At 59.8% G+C, this 21,378-nt stretch overlaps 1 protein-coding gene and 1 pseudogene across 2 annotated transcripts; one reads left to right on the forward strand and one right to left on the reverse strand.

The window, feature by feature from the left end:
* Positions 1-20: 20 nt before the first annotated feature.
* Positions 21-14,960, reverse strand: GTF2F1 (general transcription factor IIF subunit 1). The gene is made up of 14 exons (XM_084610349.1): positions 14,938-14,960; positions 13,595-13,654; positions 13,175-13,221; positions 12,388-12,460; positions 11,566-11,759; positions 10,998-11,168; positions 10,208-10,386; positions 9,580-9,727; positions 9,264-9,328; positions 8,509-8,628; positions 7,737-7,810; positions 1,319-1,457; positions 896-1,022; positions 21-642 (listed from the first exon to the last, which is right to left on the reverse strand). The coding sequence occupies exons 2-14, from the start codon at positions 13,628-13,630 to the stop codon at positions 438-440; spliced, it is 1,578 nt and encodes a 525-aa protein (XP_084466475.1). The 5' UTR covers positions 13,631-13,654; positions 14,938-14,960; the 3' UTR covers positions 21-437.
* An 885-nt stretch (positions 14,961-15,845) lies between these two features.
* LOC311510738 (adenylate kinase isoenzyme 1-like) lies at positions 15,846-19,724 on the forward strand (annotated as a pseudogene). The gene is made up of 4 exons (XR_014714604.1): positions 15,846-16,273; positions 18,170-18,369; positions 18,793-18,906; positions 19,273-19,724. The product of XR_014714604.1 is annotated as an adenylate kinase isoenzyme 1-like (transcript).
* The last annotated feature ends 1,654 nt before the right edge of the window (positions 19,725-21,378 follow it).

Here is a 21,378-nt window from a genome sequence, read left to right on the forward strand (position 1 = left end):
AACCATCCCTGATGCAGGTCGAAGGAACGAAGAGACACCCGTTTATTGTAACAAGGGGGCAGGACAGCCACTGGTCCTACCTTGGGAGAAACAGAATCAACCCTCTCAAGGGCACCGTGCAGACACCCTGGGGGCAGGGTCCAGGGAGCGCCCGAGGGAGATCTCTCAGGAAACAAGGCAGGCAGGGGGGTAACAGGGACATTCCCCCAGCCCACCTTGTCCCTACTCACCACGAAGTGGCCACATCTGGGCTGCGGAGGGTATGGGTTGAGTTCCCTTGGGGAACAGGACCCCATGGGCCAGGTCTCCCCACAGCTGCCATGGGGGCCCAGGCCCTTACAGCAGGAAGGTTTTGAACCCAGGAAGGAAGATGAGCTTTGCCCTCTGGGCCTGAGTGGGGGAGGGGATGGGGGTGTGGCCTACCCAGGCCCCACCTCTCACTCCTTCAGGAAGAAGTGCATCTTGTCATTGATCATTTTGCGCTCGGGGTTGAGGCGCTTGAGGATCTGGGCTAGCACGTTCACCGTCTGTTCGCTGCTCAGCCCCGTCTTCTTGGTCTGGAACTTCTTCAGCAGGTCCTTGGTGGTCATGGGCTTGCGGGTCAGATAGCGGCGCACGGCCTCTTCCGTCAGCTGCACGTCTCTGCGGGGGCAGAATGGGGCCTGAGCAGGGGGTGCCGAAGGCTGGGCCATAGCCCGAGAGGCTCTGGGCGCCGACAGGGGCCGGCTCTGTCCCCAAACAAGCCAGTCAGAGCCCATGTGCTGGCTCCTGCCCCAAAGGCTCTTCCATCTGCCGCCCCTGGGACCGCTCCCAGCTGATGGCACCAGCCAACCATGGCAGCAGCCCCACCCACCCCCATGGGATTGGCCAATAGGCCCCGCCCCCGGTCACTCACCCGCTGCTGGGGGTGGACTTGCCCGACTGTGGCTGGGGAGTAGACTTGCCCGAGGTTGTCTGGGGTCCCGAGTCCAATTTCAGCCTCTTGGCCGCTGGGAGGTCACCGGATCCCGATTGCCGCTTCCCTGCACCAAGACGGAGCAGCTCAGTGTCCTGCCCAGTCCCTGTCCCCAATTCCCACAAACAGGCGCCCTGCCCCCCCTGCTGGCGAGGTCAGGAACCAGGCCGCACGGGGTTCTCCCCAGACCTCTGCACGTGGGACCCCTCCTTCCCTGCCTTCAACAGCTGGTGTAAAGGCTGGGTGAGCTGCAGAGGGACGCTGCCCCCTGCTGGCGTTTGTGACTGTTCCAACATCTGGCCTGGAAGCCCCAGGCTGATGCCCCAGCAGCGCCCGATGCGGCCAGCCCGCCCGAGCCCTTACCTTGTTCCAGCTTGCTGGCTGCAGCGTGCAGTGTGGAGGATGTGCTGCCGGGGTCCACGGGGGGCGTCCCTGGGCGGCTGTCCCCCCGGGAGCTGCTGGCCGACCCCTTCCGCTCCTTCTTGGGTGGAGTTTTCCTCTTCTAGGTGTCGGGTGAGAAGAGGAGCCGGCATTGGGCATCGTCCCGAGATGCCTCCTAGTGTACCGCACACCCTGAGCCAAGCCAGGGCACGGGGGGCCGTGCAGAGGAACAACCAGGCACCCTCTGCAACCCACTTGGGCACCCCTCCTTCCCCAGCATCCTCCACACTTGACATGTCATCTCCGCGATGGCACAGACGCAAGGGGAGATGACTCCCGGCTCCGGGTGAGAACCGAGGGGAGGGCTAGGGAGTCAGAGTGGAATTGGTTCCACAGGGGTGTGGCCAAGGCAGTGGGGTCACTGTCCCCTTATCCCGGAAAGGGAGGGGAGATCAAGGCTGTAGTGGTGGGTCTTAGCCAAAAGGCAGCCTGTCCAGCAGTGCTAGAGGGGTCAGTGCCCCACTCCACTCCCTGGGAAGGGATTCCCCCGCCAGGTTCCCAGTCTGGGAGCTAACCCCAGTCCGGCCCCCCCTGCCTGAGCCAAACCACCAGCCCTTTGCTGCCACAAGGAGCAAAGCACAGCGCCCCCAGCCTGGAAGGGACCCCTCTGGGGCGAAAGGGGAACTGGGGCCTTGGGCTCTCTGCTGAGGCCTCCAGCTGGGAGGTGGTCAGCAAGATGCGGGTCCCCATCCCCCCAGGAGCCAGGCTAAGAAAACCCCCAGCTCGGCATACACAAGCCAGAAGGGAAGTTAGTGCTCAGCCGGCCGCTTGGGGAGAAAAGGTTACTCACCCTGTGCAGGAACCTTGTTCTCCGAGATGCGTGTCCCTGCGGGTGCCACGTCCCTGCGCTTAGGGTCAGAGATTTTCCATAGCAGCGCCCGTTTGGGCCGCACGGGTGCTGCCCCATCTCGCGCCCTGTGCGGAGGCTATGTAGCGCTGTGCGGCCCAGCTGCCCTCAGCTCCTTCTCTACCGCAGAGCCCCTGGCCGAACTCTGAAGCAGAGGGAGGAGGGCGAGCAGTGCAGCACCCGCAGGGACACCCGTCTCGAAGAACCTCCCTTACCGCACAGGGCGAGTCGTGTCCCTGCGGGTGCTCCACTTTAGGTGACAGGAGAGCAGTGCCCCCCCGCTGGAAGGCCAGGGCTTCGGAGTTGGATTTGTTAGCGACGATCACATGGACAATCCTAGTGAGCATCTGCTGTCGAGACTCGCACAATGGCGTAATGCTCTGGGAATGTGCGTGCCAACGCCCAGGTCGCCGCTTTACCAACGTCCGTGATCGGTACATGGGTCGGGAAAACGAGAGAGGTGGAAATCGATCGTGTGGAGTGCCTTCAGGGGCAAATCGGGTTGACAATACAAAGGTGAATGCAGTCAGAAACCTGTTTTGAAAGTCTTTGTTTAGATATGGCTGATCTCCGATTTTTCCGAAAGGGTTAGTCCTTTCGAGGTCAGAGGCAAGCACCCATCTAGTGTGTGGAACGTTTAGTTCTATGCGGTTTAAGGACAACGATGGCATTTTAGGAAGGAACTTCGGATGAGGTCTCAACGAAACTATCGTTGAAGATTATATTGGGATGGGGTAACGAGACACATCTGTCAATGAAGACAGTCTATGAACGAGCAGGTAGGTCATCATGGGCTCCAAGGAGTGTCCAGTCAGGCATCGCATGACTAGGTTAAGGTCCCAAGGTACAGCAGGATCTCTTACTTCAAGGTAGAGATTTCAAATTCCTCTGAGAAACCATCTTGTTACAGAGTGGGCGAACATTGAGGGGCTGGCAACCTTGCGGCGGAAGGCCGGGATGGCTGCAAGATGCATTCTGATTGAACTCGAGGACAGCCCTGGCCTTTTTAGTTCCAAGATGCAGTCCAGTACCAGGGACAAGGGAGAGGTTATAGCTGAAACGTGCTTTTTGTCGCACCAGGTCTGGAATCTTTTCCATTCACACGGGTAAGACTGCCTTTGAGAGAGATTTGGTTAAGCTGTGCCTGTGCGGAACGTATACAGTCCGGAGCCACACCTGCGTGGCCTGCCATATGCCCTGGTAGTTGTCTACATGTTCTGGCTGATACCTGCGGACTGGTTTGGTACTGTGGAGATCAAATTGCCAAGGGTGGCAAGTCTGTGTGTTGGTCAGGAGGCTTTGGCCTCCACTGCGGCAGGGTAGAGCCCAATGAACCCCAGATGCGGTAGATGTCAGTGTTGATTTTTGAGTGTTTATTTGAAGGCCTAGTTGTGAGAAAAGGTTCATAGTTCTCTGTGTAGCCAGGACTGCGTCGTCTCAAGGGGGGCCTTTGAGAAGGCAATTAGACGAGTATGGGAATATCATAATAGTCTGTTGGCGGAGGTGCACCACACCGCAAGGAGCTTCCCTGGGGCCAGAGGCCAAAGGGAAGTACTTTGTACTGGCTGGGATCCAAGCCCAGAACAAATCTGAGGAATCTCTGGGAGATGGTGTATGGTAATGTGACAACATGCATCTAGGAGGTTGAGGGCTAAAATCAATCCCACTGGTCCAGTGTTGGGATTATTGTTGCTAATGTGACCATGCTGAATCATCGCTGTTGAACGAATGAACTTGTTGAGCGTTCTCATGTCTAGACTGGGTCTCCACCCACTGCTTTTTTGGCATGAGGGAATAGTTGGAATAAAAGCTTCTCCTGTGGTGTTGGATCAGAACTGGCTCTACAGCCCCCGAGTGGATTATTTCTTCCTGCAGAAGGTGCCAGGGGGTGGGGTACGGGGGTGTGACGAAGTGGGACTGTTCTTAATGGTTCCTCTGAATAGTGTGGGGGTGCCTCAGTTTCCCCTGTGCAGTTCTTAAGTATCTAGGTGGTGGGGTAAGGGTGTATGATCACTGCAGAGCCCTAGAGGGCAGGTGTGTGCAGGGGTCTGGACACAGAGAATGGCAGACACCCTGTTTCCTGGAAACTGATGGCCTGGGCCCTTCCCCCCCTGCAAGGTGAGAGCTAAAGGGTTGGAGAACAAAGAAATCCGGTGACCTCCTGGCCCGGGAAAGGGACAAAGCCCAGAGGAGCGGGGGCTGGAGAGAGTTTCAGTTTGGGGCTGGGGGGTGGAACGCAGGGAACCCCAGGGCTGGGGTCTAAGCTCCCTGCTCCCCCAGAAGGACTTGACTGAGGGGTCCTGGTTGTACCCAGAAGCTCTGTTTGAGACTGTGTTCCTGTGGTCCAATAAGCCTTCCGTTTTACTGGCTGGCTGAGTCTCTCAGTGAATCCCAAGAAGAGGGGTGCAGGGCCTGGACTCCCCCACACTCCGTGACACTCTGTTTTACTGGCTGGCTGAGAGTCACGTCTGACTGCGGAGTTGGGGGGCAGGACCCTCTGGCTTCCCCAGGAGCCCCGCCTGGGTGGACTCGCTGTGGGAAGCGCACGGAGGGGCAGAGGATGCTGAATGCTCCGAGGTCAGACCCAGGAAGGTGGAAGCTGTGTGTCCTGCAGACAGGCTGCTCCCAGAAAGGAGACTTCCACAGAGTCCTAAATGGCTTCGTAGGGAGCAGTTCCAGAGCATTGCCCAGGGACTCCGTGACAGGGGGAGAGGGGGAGAGAAATTGCATCAAGTATCCGTTGCTGACCATTTCCAACACCCACTTGTCCAATGTGACACTGGGTAGAACAGGGTCAGGCGGTCACCAAACTGACGGATGTTTTCTGGTGGTCACAGCACATGGATCCAGGAGGCATCTCGGAGCCTCAATCCCATTTTCAAAACACCTGTTGTGAGGTGGGTTGGTGAGATGCACTTGACCATGTCGGGGGCGGTTACATTTGGGAGGTATCGGTCATTTCCGGGTCGTAGTGTTGTTGAGGTGGGGGAACTGCAGAGGTTCGAGATCTCGAGGTATCATGGTATCTATTCTGCCGCCTTCTTGGTACAGGTGTGGAGACATGTAATGCTCTCAGTGTCTCTCTTGCAGCCTGGATGGAGTGGAAATAGTCATCGGTCTTGTCGGCAAATAAGTTGGAGCCTTCAAAGGGAAAATCCTCCACTGTCGCTTGTATGTACTTTGGGAGTCCCAAAAGACGTAGCCACAAAGCTTGCCTCATGACCGCTGCTGTTGCTATGGAGCGAGCAGCTGTGTCTGCTGCATCTAGGGATGCTTGCAATGCCGTCCTTGCCAGCAGCTGTCCCTCCATCACGATTGCCTGGAATTGTTCTCTCTTGTCCTCTGGGATACACTGAATAAATTTGTTCAGTTTTGAATAGTTCGTGTGATTATACCTTGACATGAACGCCTCATAATTGGCAATTCGGAATTGGAGAGCTGCTGAGGAGTATGCTTTATGGCCCAGCAAATCTAGTTTCTTCCAATCTTTGTCATACGGGTTGGTCAGACGTAGTCTCTCCCTTTCGTTCACCTCCAAGACCACCATTGAATTTGGTGTGGGCAGCGAAGATAGGAACTCCATGTCCTTTGAGGGGACAATATAGTTTTTCTCAGCCCTCTTACAGGTAGGAGGGATCGTGGCTGGAGTTTGCCAGACCTCTTTAGCTGGGTCTAAGAGGGCCTTAAGTATAGGCAACCCGATCTTGGTTGATGTGGGCAGTATATCCAGAAACATGCATCGCGACTCTCTTGGTTCCTCTAATGGGATGTGGAGAGAATCTGCGATCCGTCTGAACAGCTCCTGACGCTGTCGGAAATCATCATCAGCCAACAATGGAGGGGGAGGCACGACTGCTTTGGCCGCTGAGGACGACGGTATATTGGGTGCAGACGCAGCTTCCTGCTTGAGCCTTTCCTCCTGCTCCTTGACAGATTCTTCTTCAGGCTCGGGAGGTCTGGATACTGAAGATGACAGGGAGTGCCTCAGTTTCTCCCTCTGGGTATTGGATGGCCTGGAAAACTGTTGCCGGTGAGCAGCCCACAGATCCCAGCAAGGCCATTGTTGGGGCACAGGCATGAAGGGGGGCATCCATGGGTGTCCATACCAGGGTGTTGGGCCACCTCTCGGCTCCTGGTGCCTATGGCGGGCAGAAGAGTCAAGTCGTGCAGCACCCCGGCGCAAAGGGCAGCTACGCAAAGGCACAGAATAAGCATCATTTTCCTCCTCGTCTCCACTGGAGAAGGAGGGGGCAGTCCCGGAGGGTGACGGTGAACGGGCGGGTGCCACGTTCGCCCCCGGCGGTTTGGCGTGTACTGCAGCCGTCCCAGTACGGAGCGGTGGAGACTCTGGCGTCTCGGAGACTAATCCGTCTTCTGGGAATCTAAACTCGTGTGGCACCTTCGGCGCCGGGGGAGGCAGTTGTGTCAGTGTCGACTGTCTTGTCAGCGCCAAGGTTGTTCTATGTTCCGCTGAACACCCAGCAGGCAGCGCCAAAGTGCCCGGTGCCATGGGGCTGGTCGGTTCCGTCTTTGAGGTTTTGGGTTTTTCCTTACCTCTGTCGTCTTGTCCAGTCTTGCCCTCTTGGGGTCCTTGGACTTACCGGCGTTGACGATACCGGAGGTCCCAGGAGCGTCATGGGTGCTCAGTATTATACCTGTCGGGGCCAAAGCTACCGATCTCGCTGGGGACCTCTTTCTTTTCCATGGCTCCTTGGTGGGTGGACTTGAGGCTCGCTTTTTAGTGTCTTTTCGCGAGGAATCTGTTGATTTCCTCTTTGTAGCCCGCAGGGAGTACGGAGCAGCTGGTGCCGACGGTGACTGTTGTCCAGGGCGGGTCCCGGGACCAGGGTCTGAGGCTGGCCGCAGCGAGTGCTCCTTCATTTGGGGTTTTGCCTTCAGGTCACGGGCTTTCTGACTGTGAGCCTTAAGGTTAAGGCAATGCGTGCACTTTTGGGGCACGTGTGCCTCTCCCAAACACTGGAGGCAATGGGGGTGCCCGTCCCCAACGGGGATGGCCTCCTGGCAGGAGAGGCACTGTTTGAATCCAGGGGATCCAGGCATAACCCCCTGATTGGAATCAACCTACGGGGGTAATGACAAGGAAATGGGGGGAAAAGGAAATGGGGGGAAAAGAGGGAAAATGGAAACTGACTAAAATTGAAACTGACTAAAATTGTAACAAATGCTACCAAAGGAGAACGGAGGCACTTGGAGACTCGCTAGGAGTGCTCAGGCCAAGGGCAGCTGGGCCGCACAGAGCTACAAAGGGCGCAAAGTGGGGGAGCACAAGTGTGGCCCAAACGGCGCTGCTACCAAAACCCTGTGATCCTAGGCACAGGGATGCACACACACACACCTAATGCAGAGCACCCATGGGGACATTGGTTAAAGAAGAGCTAAAGGTTTGGGATCCTCCCAAGACCCCAAGCATCCAGAGCCCCCAAGCAGGCAACCCAGCCAGCCCCGCCCCCAAAGGACGCGGGTCGGGGTTACCGCCATGAAGAGAGCAGAGGACGCTTCGCTGTCGATGTCGCTCTCCTCTGACGTCTCCGACTCATCACTGCTGTCTGGAACACATGGTACGCGGTCAGAGCAAGTCCCTCCCCTCCGAATCACCTGTCAATCTCGAGCCCCTCTGGGGTGCTCGGGGTCAGAGCTCTCTCTCTCTACGACCTCCCATGGCCCCTGGCTCTAGCCACCCCAGGGCTCTTCACTCAGCATACTCAGTCCAGAGGAAGCTTATTTCTAGGCCAGCCAGAGACCTGAACCAGAAGCCTTGGGCTGTGAAGTGGGCGAGGAGTTCCAGCCACAGCACCCCCCGCAGTGAGGGGGAACTCCCCCTGCCCTGGGGTCAGCTGACACAGCATCAACTGAGGGGTGGGATGTGGGGCAGCACAGGGAAGGGTCCTGTCCCCTCTGCAGCTCCCTTTGGAGGAGGCCTGTTGGTAGATACCAACGCTGTAAGGGTTAACGAGGAGGGGTTTCTGTAGCACCTCCCCGAGGATCTCAAAGTGATTTCATAGCTCCTCCCCCAGACACCCCCATGGGGGATCAGCACCAGCCCTACCTGAGGGGAGGGAAAGTGACCAGGGGCTTGAGTGAGCGAGTGGCAGTTAGAGAAAGAACCCAAGAGTCCTAGTTACCGCCCCAGCTCTATCCCCACTGAGACCCAGTGTAGCTCAGTGCCCATTTGATGACCCAGCAGCAGAGACTGCCACCCTTGGGCCCCCCGCGGCACAGCCCCCTCCCTCCCCAAAACATTCACCCTTTTTCTTCTTCTTCTCCTGAGGGGTGGGGGCCTTCTTCTCTTCTTCCTCCTCCTCCTTCTCCTCGGCAGGCTTCTCCTCCTCGCTCTCCTCGCTGCTCTCGCTCGCCTCGTCGATCCCTGGGCAGCCAACCGACAGCCGGCTCAGGGAGCAAGAAGGAGCCGTTTTGCAGCGGTGGAGCCCGGCTTGCGGCCGGCCCACGGGACCATAGCCCACTGCCTATGAGCCACAGTAACCTCCAAGAGAAAGGGCTTCCTGGATTCGATGCCCACAGAGCAGTGAGCTCCCCACTGCCCGACTTACCGAGCCCTCGTGCTGGGCGTTCCCAACCCAGGGCCCCGCAGCCCTCTTCTTACCCCGCAACCCCTCCTGCAAGGGCGCAAGTGCTGAACAGCTCAGCACTGGCTGGGCCTGCCAACAACCCCCCCAAGCCAGTTCAGGAGCAAGGTGCTGCTGAGGTTATGGGGGTGGGAAGCGGGGGCCAGAGGCCCCATGTCCCACAAGGCACTGGGGCAGCACAGCCGAAACCAGCTATTTCACTTGCCGGTTTTCTATTAAAGCAACCGGATTTTTGGGTGGAAAACGGACGTTTTTTGCGGAACATTGCTGAACACCTAATTCTCCACCAGAAAGCAGCCTCGATGGAGAATTTCCAACCAGTCGCGATGTCACCAAGGGCCCCGCTGAGGTCCAATGGGGGCTGCCCCCGCCAGGTCTCAGCGGTACCAACTGTGGCCCCGTATCTGCCACGTACCTTTGGGACCATCCTCTTCCTTCGTCACCTTGGGCTTCCCCACTGTTGCCTCCTCCTGCGAACTGCTGCAAGACACGGGAAGAATTTGAATGGACACAGCCGGGCACAGAGGGGGTGGGGGAGGGAACCTGCCTCTGCCTAGACTACCTGTGCAGAGTACAGCAGAGATCTACGTTCCCAGGACAGGTGGGGAACAGAACAAGCTGCTTAATGGGCACAGGCAGCGCCAGGTAAGGAGCCGAGTGGAGCTGAGCCAGGCACCCCGTTCCAGTGGGGAGGGGTGGAGCAGACCCTGCCCCTAAGGCCCCACCCTTACCTGGACCCGTCTGACATGTAATCTACTTCCTGCCCCTCAAAGTCTCCGTCGTCACTGTCCTCGAAGGCCTCATCATCCGAGCCCTTCTTCTTCTTCTTCTTCTTTTTGGTCAGCGGGGTTTTCTTCTGGGGCTTGGCTGCCTTCTCCCCTGTAGCATTATGGGAAACAGCCAGCGGCTGACTCAGTGGCAAGGTCATGGCAAGAGCTGGCGTGGAGGTGACAGCCATGGGCCCAGCAAGAGAGGGGGAGTGGGATTAGAGGGACGGGCTGAGAACCAGGACCCCAGGTTCTATATGGGGACTCCTGACAGGCTGCAGGCTCTCAGAGGGGTAGCACCATGCTTCGAAGGCACAGGGGTCAGCCTGGGCCCCAAGCTACATGGATGCTGGCGGGGTTCATGACACAGGCCTAGGCAGTAGCCAGCTCACCTGTTAGCCAGGACACAGGGCTACCTCTCCCATGCAATAAGTGAGAAAGGGGTCGCTGTTCTACGCCTGTGACCCCCAGCAGGGGGTAGCACTGGGCTGAAGGCCCAAGCTAGGGTTGTCTCAGTGACCTCAGGGCAACAGAAAGAGGTGCTGGTGGTCCCACGGCAGCAGGGCTGGCTCAGCCTCCAGGGGCCCCTCACCGTCGGCGTCACTCAGCTCGCTCTCGTCTGAGCTCATCTCCAGGTCGTCCTCCAGGTCGTGGATCTTCAGCTCGCTGCTCTTCTTCTTGGTCTTCTTCTCCTTCTCCTCCTCCTCGTCATCCTGGTCCTTCAGCCGCCGTTGCTGCATGATGGTGAAGTGGTTCAGCACCTTGTTCCGCCTGGGAGGGAGAGGGCAGAGGGTGAGAACACTGGAGGTGGGACCCCCTCCACTGCCTGACCCCACCACAGGGGAGAGGGGCTCTGCCATGACGGAGTGAAACCCAGCCCTATGAGGCTGTTGTTGGGATTGCAAGGGGGCGTGGGGAGAAGGGACTCCCCAAAGCCTATATGATCCACAGAGAAAGGAGCAGGGCTCCCTGGTACCAGGCTGGAAGGGGGGTGCTGGACCCAGAGAGGCCGGTGCTGAGCTCCACGCCTGCCCTGGTGGAAGCAGCCAGGGAGAGGACCAGGGGAGGCCTCTAGCAGCAGCTGGGCCCGCGCCGGTCACCAGACCAACCTCCTGGCAATGCAGAGTGGACTCCTCACCCTGTGACGCCGTGCAGGCCGCAAGGAGCCCCAGATGCACCCTCAGCCCGTCCTCCAGCTCCAATCTGCCAGAAGCACAGCCCTTCCTGTGTCAGCCAATCCCTGGAACAATCTCGGTTTGGGTCTAGTGGGTAGAGCAGGGGAGCTGGCAGCCAGGACTAGGAGAGGGGGGTCCCGCAGGTTAGAGCAGAGTGCCAGGACTCCTGGTGACAGCAGGGCAGGGGCAGCCCATGCCCTCACTCACCGCTCCCACTCCTCCTCCGCCTCCTCGGCTGTCAGGGTGCGATGCTTGGCCACAGGAGTGAAGTTGTACCAGTTGCTGACCGGGAAGGCCTCAAAGGCGCCGTCGGGGCACTGCGTGAAGATGTAGTAGGAGGCGTTCTCGGTCACGCCACCCTTTTTCACCCCTTTGAACCTGGGCATGAGGGAAAGGGAGAGCTGGATTCAGGGGGGCACCTGGGATCTGGCCGAATGGCCCAGCAGGTGGGGCTGGAAGCCAGGACCCTGGGTTCTATTGCAGGCTCTGGGAAGGGAGCAGAAACTAGTAGTTAAATCAAGGAGGCTAGGGAGGCAAGACTCCTAGTCTTCACTCCTGGCTCAGAGGGAGTGAGTCTAGTGGCCAGAGCAGGGACACAGCGACCTAGGATTCCTGGGTTCTTTCTCTGCCCCGTGACATGGCGTTAGTGCCACTCTAACTCTCCCTCTCCAAAGGGGGCTGCTGGCCAACACAGCTGAGGCATGGAGCGCAAACTGGAGGGGCTTGTGTGTTTGGACCCAGCACTCACAGTTCAGCCCCTGGGACCCCCACTCACTTGCGCCCAGCTTTGCCGTTGACCTTGAGGATCCAGGGCTGGTCCTCGGGCTTGAACTCCCGGAGGACAATGCCGTACTTCTTGCGGCGCGCCTCCTCGCGCAGCTTGCGGTTGAACTCGCTGCCAGCCCCCGACTCTGGCATCTCCTCTTCCTGGTAGATCTTCTTGTTGCTGAGATCTCGCTCCATTTTTGCCTAGGAGAGGGAGCAAAGGAGAACGTCACCTCCCCGGCCCTGGGGAGGGAAAAGCCCCCCTGCTTGGTCACCTTGTGTGTCCAGTCCCCCAGCGCTGCATGGCAGTACCCCCACTCAGCTCCCTGCAGCGCCAAGCTAGCGATGGCCGTGGAGTGACCTGGTCCAGGCCGCCCACAACTCTGCACGCTAAGAGCCAGAGTGAACGCTGGGCTTCAGGGCTGAAACCAAGTCACCTCCTGGGATCCCTCGCCAGGCCCAGAGAACAGCCCTGCACCCGGGGCACCGAGAGAGGACTCGCCGCTGTCTGCCATATCAGGGATCGATTGGTGCAGGGGGTGGGGCCAGATGGACCCTGATGTGTTCCCCAGCATGGGTGGGGGGGGGAGCAAGACGCTGCCCTGTGGTCCAGTGCATTATGGGGGATGCTGGGCCCAGTATTTCTAGCCTTGCTGGCAGGCCCAGCGCCAGATGCAGTCACAACTGTTGATCCATCCAGAGTCCAACACCCCGCTCGAGGGGCCAGGCCGTCAGCGCAGAGGGAGCTCTGGCACCTGGAAGTGCCTCCAAGCAGCAGGCAGGCTGCCCTTGCTATGTGGGGCTAGGGGGCACAGCTATGGCAGCACCCTACCTGGTGCCAGGTGGTGAAGTTGACCTTGTCGGCAGCGTTGAAGGCCATGATGTTGTACTTCTTGGGTGTGTTTCTGCAGCAAGAGGAGGGCAGAAACCTGAGTGGCCAGCGGCTCCAGCTTGAGGAGAGCTGTCCCCCTGCTGCAAGCCTGGCGCGATGCTGAGCGCTCGCTAGCCACACAGCGAATCACACCCAGGCACCAGAGCTACCCAACCCCTGCTGCCAAAGTGCCTCAGCCCTGCCCAGCCACCCTCCCTGGGGCGTTTGGCCCCCAGGTCCCATTCAGACCCCCATCTCTGTGTTGAACCCACCACAGGGTCCAGTAGGACCCAGCAGTTTATACGATACAACAGGCAGCATGGCTCTATTCCCAGCCCTGCCCTACTCGGTGACCGTGGGCAAACCACATTCCTGCTCCATGGCTCAGTTTCTCTTCCCCACCCTTTTGTCTATTTAAACTGCAAGCTCTTCAGGGCAGACGCCGGGAAGGTCTGGGACAAAGGGCCCTGATCTCAGTTGGGGAGTTACTGTAATACGCCAAATATACGTGGCCCCAGGCCCAGCAATAAGCCTGCTGTTTAGATCAAACAAAACAGAGGCTGGACAGCCAGGGAGACAGGCTGAGACCTACAACTCGGTTCATCCATTGCCAGAGAACAGTGACCTGAGCTTGATTTGACCTAGCTATGCAAGGGACTCCCCAATCTCTGCTGTTTTCCCCAGGGAGGTAAGCTTTCAGCATGGTGCCACATAAGCAAAGAGGGCTGGGAAATCAGAGAGGACTCACTTGGGTACTCGCACCACATACTCTGTAACCGACTGGCTACTCGTGCCCTGGGGAGAGAACAAAGATTGAGGTTTCATTTCAGAGGTGTGCGTTAGCCAAGGGCTAGTTAGGAAGCCGCCCCCACCCCAAGATCATAGCAGGCGACACATGAAATGGCTATAAGAATAGCAGCCAGGCTAGCTGGGGAAAAATTAACAAGGGTTCTCTGTCCTCTTGCTTCAGGGCATTAGCTGGGGTCAGGAAGGGATTTTCACATAAGAGGAGAGCTGGCAGGTGATGAGGGGTTACCAGCTTCTTCTGAGGCACTCAGGACAAGTCACTTAAAGACTGGATACCAAACTAGATGGGCGTATCAGTCTAGGCCTGGGGCGTATTTCCCAAACCTATGATGGCTCCAAGTTTGGGAAACTGAGAACTTACCAGGGAGGTCATTTTGGCAGAGATAGGGCTGCGCATCCACCCGGGCTTTTAGGAAAGAATCTAAGAGAGAAACAAAAAGTCAGGGCTTCTTAGCAGAGCAAGCACTGGTAGGACTACCTTTGTGGGGCTGGGAGGGGGAGCCAGGAGAATCCAAAATCCTAAAAGGGGCAGAGGCAAGGAGAAGCTGACACACATGGGGAAGTGTGGGGATAAGATGGTCAGAAACTCTGCTGGAGAAGCCGTGCTGGAGCAGGGGGCTGGGAGCCAGGACTCCTGGGTCCTGTTCCCAGCACTGGGAGCAGAGTGGGGTCTGCTGGTCAGTGCTGGGAATGATATTGGACAAAGGTATAAATCCAAGATACACTGTTGAACCAGTGTCTTGTGTGACCAGTTCCACAGGTGAGTCGGCCCTCCCCGGCCCGGCCCTCCCCCATGGTGCTTCCTTCCAAGCCCTGCCCCAGACTTCACGCTCCACTCAGAGCCCCTCCCAGTGCCTGCTAACCATCCTCACCAACCCCCTCCCCTCAGTGCCCCTTACCCCCTCCCCCACCCCTAGTGACCCTTACCTCAGCCCCCTCCCCCACTGACCCTTACCCCAGCCCCCTCCCCCACTGACACTTACCCCCTCCCCAGTGACCCTTACCCCAGCTCCCTCCCCCACTGATCCTTATCCCCTCCCTCCTCCCCCACCCCTAGTGACCCTTACCCCCTCCCCAATGACCCTCACCCCAGCCCCCTCCCCCACCCCTACTGACCCGTACCCCCTCCCTCCTCTCCCACCCCCACTGACCCTTACCCCCTCCCTCACTGACCCATACCCCCTCCCTCCTCCCCCACCCCTACTGACCCTCACCCCAGCCCCCTCCCCCACCCCTAGTGACCCTTACCCCCTCCCCAATGACCCTCACCCCAGCCCCCTCCCCCACCCCTACTGACCCGTACCCCCTCCCTCCTCTCCCACCCCCACTGACCCTTACCCCCTCCCTCACTGACCCATACCCCCTCCCTCCTCCCCCACCCCTACTGACCCTCACCCCAGCCCCCTCCCCCACCCCTAGTGACCCTTACCCCCTCCCCAATGACCCTCACCCCAGCCCCCTCCCCCACCCCTACTGACCCGTACCCCCTCCCTCCTCTCCCACCCCCACTGACCCTTACCCCCTCCCTCACTGACCCATACCCCCTCCCTCCTCCCCCACCCCTACTGACCCTCACCCCAGCCCCCTCCCCCACCCCTAGTGACCCTTACCCCCTCCCTAGTGACCCTTACTCCAACCCCCTCCCTCCTCGCCCTCCCCCACCGACCCTCGCCCCCTCCCCCAGCCGCCCGCAGTGACCCTTACCCCGCCCCCGGCTCCCCCCTCTCCGCCGGCCCCGCTGCTCCGCGCCAAGCGCCCCGCCCACGCCAATGACGGAGCGGCTGCCTGCGCGTGCGCCGCTCGCCGCGCATGACCGGAAGCCGGAGCCCCCTCGCACCGGAAGAGAGGCCAGCCGCGATGGTTGCCGTGGGAACCTGCACGGCCGTGCCCCGCCCCCTCAGGGAAAAGGGGCGGGGTTACCTCCACGGCGGGGCGGGGCAGCTCTCACCGCTTGGGCTGCGGGGGGGGGGGGCTATGGTGCCTCTTGCCCCGGGGTGGGGGATGGGGGATACGGGCCCCTTGCCCGGGGGGGGGCTATGGTGCCTCTTGCCCCGGGGTGGGGGATGGGGGATACGGGCCCCTTGCCCGGGGGGGGCTATGGTGCCTCTTGCCCCGGGGGTGGGGGATGGGGGGTAGGGGCCCCTTGCCCGGGGGGGGGCTATGGTGCCTCTTGCCCCGGGGTGGGGGATGGGGGGGTACGGGCCCCTTGATCCCGGGGGGGGCTATGGTGCCTCTTGCCCCGGGGTGGGGGATGGGGGGGTACGGGCCCCTTGATCCCGGGGGGGGGCTATGGTGCCTCTTGCCCCAGGGTGGGGGATGGGGGGTACGGGCCCCTTGATCCCGGGGGGGGCTATGGTGCCTCTTGCCCCGGGGTGGGGGATGGGGGGTACGGGCCCCTTGATCCCGGGGGGGGGCTATGGTGCCTCTTGCCCCGGGGGTGGGGGATGGGGGGTACGGGCCTCTTGCCCGGGGGGGGGCTATGGTGCCTCTTGCCCCGGGGTGGGGGATGGGGGGTACGGGCCCCTTGACCCCGGGGCGGGATGGGGGTAATGCAGCTGCTCTTACGTTGGATCCTGGCCAGGCTGCTCTCAATGCATCTCCCATCTGGAGATCTCAGAGCTGGGGAACTAGCTCCCCTGGGGGAAACTGAGGCCCAGCCAGTGGTGGAGCTGGGGGAGATCCCAGGTGTCCTGGTTGTATCGTTCTGGTCACGAGACCACGTGCTCTGGCTTCCTCGCTGCCTCCCCCACTTCCAGCACCAACTGGAATCGCATCCCAGTGCTGAGCCTGGCCCCGGCGACAGGCCAGCTCATGGCTGCCTTGTGACATCAGAAAGCCCAGCTGGCTAAGCAGCAGGGCCTGGGCTAAAATGGCCAGATTAGTTTTACACGGGAGCTTGAGGGCTGCAGGCCAGGCCAGCACCTTGGGGCCCCTCCCCCAGAAAGGGAGTGAAGAGGGGATCGGTTTGTGCCCTGGAAGATGGGACTCTGCCAGGCCCGGCTTCCTAAAACTGCTAAGCCACTGAAACCTGAACTGCAGGGTAAATGGCAAGCTGGCTCTGGGGGCATGGCGGGGGTGGGGCTTTCTGAGCTTTCAGGGGATATCAAAATGTGTGGATGGGTGAGTCTCTCTTGCTGGTTTGAGCCCAGGGAGCCCGTACTCTCGGTTCCATTCCCAGCTCCGGGAGGGGAGGGGGGTCTAGTGGTCAGAGCTGCAAGAAGGCTGGGAAATAGCCTTTATGGGAAGGGACAAATCCACCCGGGACAAATCCACCCAAGCAATGGAGAGGCTGGGCCATGAGGGAGGATTTAATTTGCTGTCTTGTTACCGTATGACTCTTCTGGGAACTCCTGCTTCCGCCAGCAGGTCAACAGAAGGGTGGTTGGCTCCCGGTGGAAAACAGTGCCTATTTCCTAGCAGCACTTTAGCTTGGCTGGGATTTAGGGGGAAGATGCTGGTCCAGGGTGTACCCTGATCCAGAAGCACGCCTACTGCAGCGAGATGTTGGCTTGGAGGGAGCATGGGGTGTGAAACCCACCAGTCCGGCCTCGCCCTCTGGAAGCCAGCTCCCATGGGTGATGGTCAAAACTCATTCCCTGCTTGGCGCAGAAAGTCAGAGGGAGGAGAAGGGATTCTTCCTGATCCCAGAGAACAACCGATCCCATCAAAGTCACAGCCTGGACCAACCTCCTCTGGGGGATGGAGGCCCAGCTCTCTTGTCCCACCATGGCAGGGATGGATGCATGTGGAGTGGCAGCGTGTGTCCATCTGTGCCAGGGAAGGGGGTGTGCACATGGCAGCGAGTGCCAGCAGCGCAGCGTGTCCGCATAAGGGAGAGCGAGTCGGTCTCAGTTCTGGAGATAAATGCAGAACACTGGGCCCCGGAGTTACCAGCCCCCACCTCTTACAGCACGAAATTCCTCTGGAGGAAGAACAACGCTCAGTCGCATCTGCCTGCACTGGAGCGGTTGGGCTGGGCTGGGTTTTTTCAGGGCTCTCTACGCAGGTTTAAGCCCATCTGCTACCACAGGGTCAGGCCCGGCTCTTCCACCAGTTTATCCCAGCTAGAAATGAACAGAGCTCAGGTTCGCCCATCTGTGTTCTTATCTGGCCCTTTGTGGTATCTGAGGGGCATTACATAGCCCATAACTGCCCCGGCTGCTTGCTCATCGTACAGAGTAGAGATGTCTCTAGAGGATGATTGCAATTTATGGGGTGGCTGGTTCACACCAAGGCCCCTTGGCTTTTCTAAACAGCTCAGTGGGTACTTTAACCCTGGCTGACTCCGAGGTCTTGCTCACGGGGGCAGGTCCTAGCGAGACAGCTGCTTTGTAGCACCTAGCAGTGACTGAAAGGCCTTGGCCCAAATTCTGCTTCTGGTTCTACAATTGCCACTTCCTGGGCACTGACACCAGAGGGGCTCAGGCTGCGACTCCCAACAGCCAGCGCGGTGACTCTAGTTCCTAATGGACACAGCCCAGAATCCACCAGCTAATGGGCCCCTTTTCGGGGTGGGAGGTGGGCCACGGACAGCGAGCTTCCCACAAGAGGGATCTCTCCAGGGCAGGACTGAGGCACATTGGTGTTAAGCGTGGGATACTTGCCTAGGGGGTCGAGGGCTGTCAATTTAGTGGGGGGTTAACGAGGGTTTTCAGGAGCTGATGTCTACTGCATGGTTGAGATGGGGGAGTTGCCGCACTGGACCGGACCGGGGGTCCATCTAACTCAGCACCCAGTGCTAGGCCCTCCTGGTCCCTTCCCCTTAGCTTATTTTCCCCATCGGGCTACAGCAATTTTTGTGCCTATTTTGTGCTCACAACCAACCCGCTCTGGGCTGGGATCTCATCAAATGGAGCAGCATCAGGCCTGTCCAATGCGCCTTGGGAGATCCTTGTCTCACCCCTTCTCCCTGCCCCATCTCTGTCTCTCGCCACAGAGAAGCTGAAGTCGCAAGTCATCATCTTCGTGATAGGAGGCCCGGGCTGTGGCAAAGGGACACAGTGTGAGAGGCTGGCTGCCAAGTACCAGTTCCAGCACCTGGGCCTGGGGAGCCTCCTGCGGGCGGAAGCCAGCCAGCCCACGCGCCAGGGGCGACAAATCAAGGACATCATGATGAAAGGAGCGCTCGTGCCTTCAGTGAGGCTCCCCCACCCCACTTCCCTCGCGGATTGCAGCAGCCCCACCTTCCCTGGGGGAATGATCCCCCCCAGTCAGCTCCGTGCCTGGCACTTCCTAAGGGCCCCAAGAAATGTTCCAAGGCTGCAAAAGAGCCACCCTCTGCAAGCACCAGCCTGCCAGCTCTGCCACCGCCCTGGCTCCCCCTCTGCTGCTCCCTGCCCTGCTCATCCCTCTCCCACCCCCTTTCCCAGTCTGGATCCAGCCCCACCGCCCCACTAGCCGGCCCAAGGGAGAGGCCAGGAGCTGTGTGGGGGTCTGGGGTCCCTCCAGTGCCTTAGTCTTGTGGGCAAGGGGACGTGGGGCACTTGCTCACGCAACCAGGGGTGGCTCCGGACAAAGCCCTTCTTCCTTAGCGCTGAGGGGGGGCTTCTGTCTCCCTAGGGCTTCATCCTTGACCTGCTGAACGACAACCTGCTGCAGAGAGAGGAGGCGAAGGGCTTCCTGGTCAATGGCTTCCCCCGGGAGCTCAAGCAGGCCAAGGACTTCGAGCGTGTGGTAAGCGCCGCAGGGGAGGAAGGACCAGCAGGCCGCTGGCCAGGGCGGGGGGCAGGTGCTGTGCTGATACCCAGGAGGTAGAGGAAGGAGGCAGCGTGAGGCATTCAGAGGGGCTGAGTGCATGCTGGAGCCGCAGCCACTCTTCCCCCTTCCCGAACTCAGAGCCAGCAGGGCTCAGTCATGGCCCGGCTCCCCCTGCTCCAGGGCGTCGGCCCCCACCCCATCCTCTCGCCTTGCGCAGGAACGGCCTGATGCCCATTTCTCCGCTGGCCCTGGGGCTGCTGCACCCCACCCCTTGGTGGCTGGCCAGGGAGCAGTCTGCCAGGGTGGTGCTGCACCCCTGAGCGGGGGTTTACCATGCCGCAGGTGGGGCGTCCTCCCAACATCGTGATCGTCTTGGACTGCTCGACAGAGACCATGATCCAGCGGCTGCTGCTGCGGGGCCAGACCGGCCATCGGGCCGACGACCACGAGGCCTGTATCCGCCAGCGGCTGGAGACTCACTACTCGCTGTGCGAGCCCGTCATCAGCTACTACCAGCAGCAGAACCTGCTCAGAAACGTAGGGGGGGCATCACAAGAGACTTCCTGGGCATTAACCCCTCCCCTTTCCTTCTCCCCTCACAGCCCAGCGGAGCCCATTGCAGGCTGCCCGGGTGGGCCCTCCTGGGTTAGCAGGATCGTGGGTACCACTCACCAGGCGCATGGAAACACCATCCAGGGGCTGAGCCAGTGGGCAGGCCCCTTGGGCCCGAGAGGGGAGGAGGAACTCGGTGGCAGCTGGAGCCCCCCTGCCCACAGCACTGGGGGTGGGAGAGAATGGGCCTGGGCTGCACAAAAGCTCAGTGGTTTTGAGCAGGGCCTAGGGCTGCATTCCCCCCTCCCCCAAGCACAGGGACACCCAAGGGTTTCCCAGGGGGTGGGTACTAATGCCAGGTGCTCAGTGAGGCCCAGCGGGAGGGAACTAGAGCCAGGTGCCTGCAGGGCCCATGGCAGATGCGGCTCCAGCCCAGCTGCTCTGTTGTGTCCTGCAGATTCTAGGCGAGGAGCCGGAAGACGCCATCTACTCAAAGTGCTGCTTCGTCATCGACAGCCTCGTTTAGGCCACGGGCCTGCTGCTGCCCTGCCTGGGGCCACCCCGCAGCTGGCGCTGTGTTCAAATAAAGGCTCAGCTTCTGGCCCTGGTCCTACGCTTGCCCTACGCAGAGACGTCCCTCAGCGCCTGCCCCATCATATGGGGCTTATGAGTGCCAGCTGGTGGCCCAGAGCTGACACCACATGCTTATGGGGATGGTCCAGGGCCCTTTCTCAGTCCGGGCCCTTCGCCTCCCCCCTCAGAGGCAGCATCGTGCTGCTGGAACTAGCTATACCAGCAGCCAAGGTACCTCAGAGCTAGCGAGGCAGTGGCCCAGGTGCACAGAAACGGCCAGCAGGGATCCAGGGGCTTGCGGACACGGAAAGTATTTGACACATGCAAGGGAGCCAGGCAAGGTGGGTGAAGCCTATGGCAAAGAGCAAACGCCCAGGTCCCAGCGGAGGGGAGATGGCCACAGCTCCACCACACTGGCTGCTTTGAGTTAGGCAGATATCGCAGGGCAAAAGTCCCTGCTCTGCCTTCTGGAGCAGCCAATTAGCTCACCAGCCTCCTGGCCTAACCCCTAACTCCTTACTCATCAGGGCAGTAGCTGCAGGAACCTTTTACGGCACCCCCCCCCCCGAATCAGACCTACGCAATTCCAAATCAGCCCCCCTTCGGGGAGCAGGACTGCATGAAAGGAGAACGGCTGTGACAAGACAGCCAGGCTGGAGCATGGGGAGGGTTCTTCTGAGGGGACAAGTAGCAGCCAAGACAAGACCACATCCATCAAAACACTGAGTTTACCACCAAAAGTCCTTTTGTTTTTTCAATACATGAGTTCAAGCTCAGCTACACATGAGTGAAGAGAGCTCCAGCTGGGCACCAGCTTTTCTACAGAGGTCAGCCCCACACCTGTCATCTGAAAGTGAGCTTTGTGCCAAGCTCTGCCCTCAGCTGCCCGGGCAGCTCAGGGCAGAACAGCAGGCTAGCACAGGAAGCGGTTCCAGGGAAGGCTTCCCCCTGCATCACCCCAAGCCAGGGAGTGTCCAGCAGGTGGATAGGGAAGAACCTTTCCAAAGGTGCTTTCTGATAGCCTGCACTCGCTCTATGGGAGAAGCACCAGGTCCCCCACATCTGCTTGGACAACCTCCTGCCCCAGCTGGAGAGGCCAAGCCAAGGGAGGCTCATCTGTCCATAAGCAGAGGAGAGTTCAGTGCTTAGGGCATCAGCCTAGGACTGGGGAAACCAGGTGTAAGGTCTGACCCCAGAGGAATCTGGGCAAGTCACAGTCTGGGCCTCCAGTTCTTCATCTGTCCAGTGGGGATCAGAGCTCTGCCCTGCCGTCCAGGGGGGTGCAGGGACAAACATGGATGAGTAGGAGGCATTCAGGTACTA

This window comes from Lepidochelys olivacea (assembly GCF_965140295.1).
Source record: "Lepidochelys olivacea isolate rLepOli2 genome assembly, chromosome: 20".
NCBI classification, from domain to species: Eukaryota; Metazoa; Chordata; order Testudines; family Cheloniidae; genus Lepidochelys; species Lepidochelys olivacea.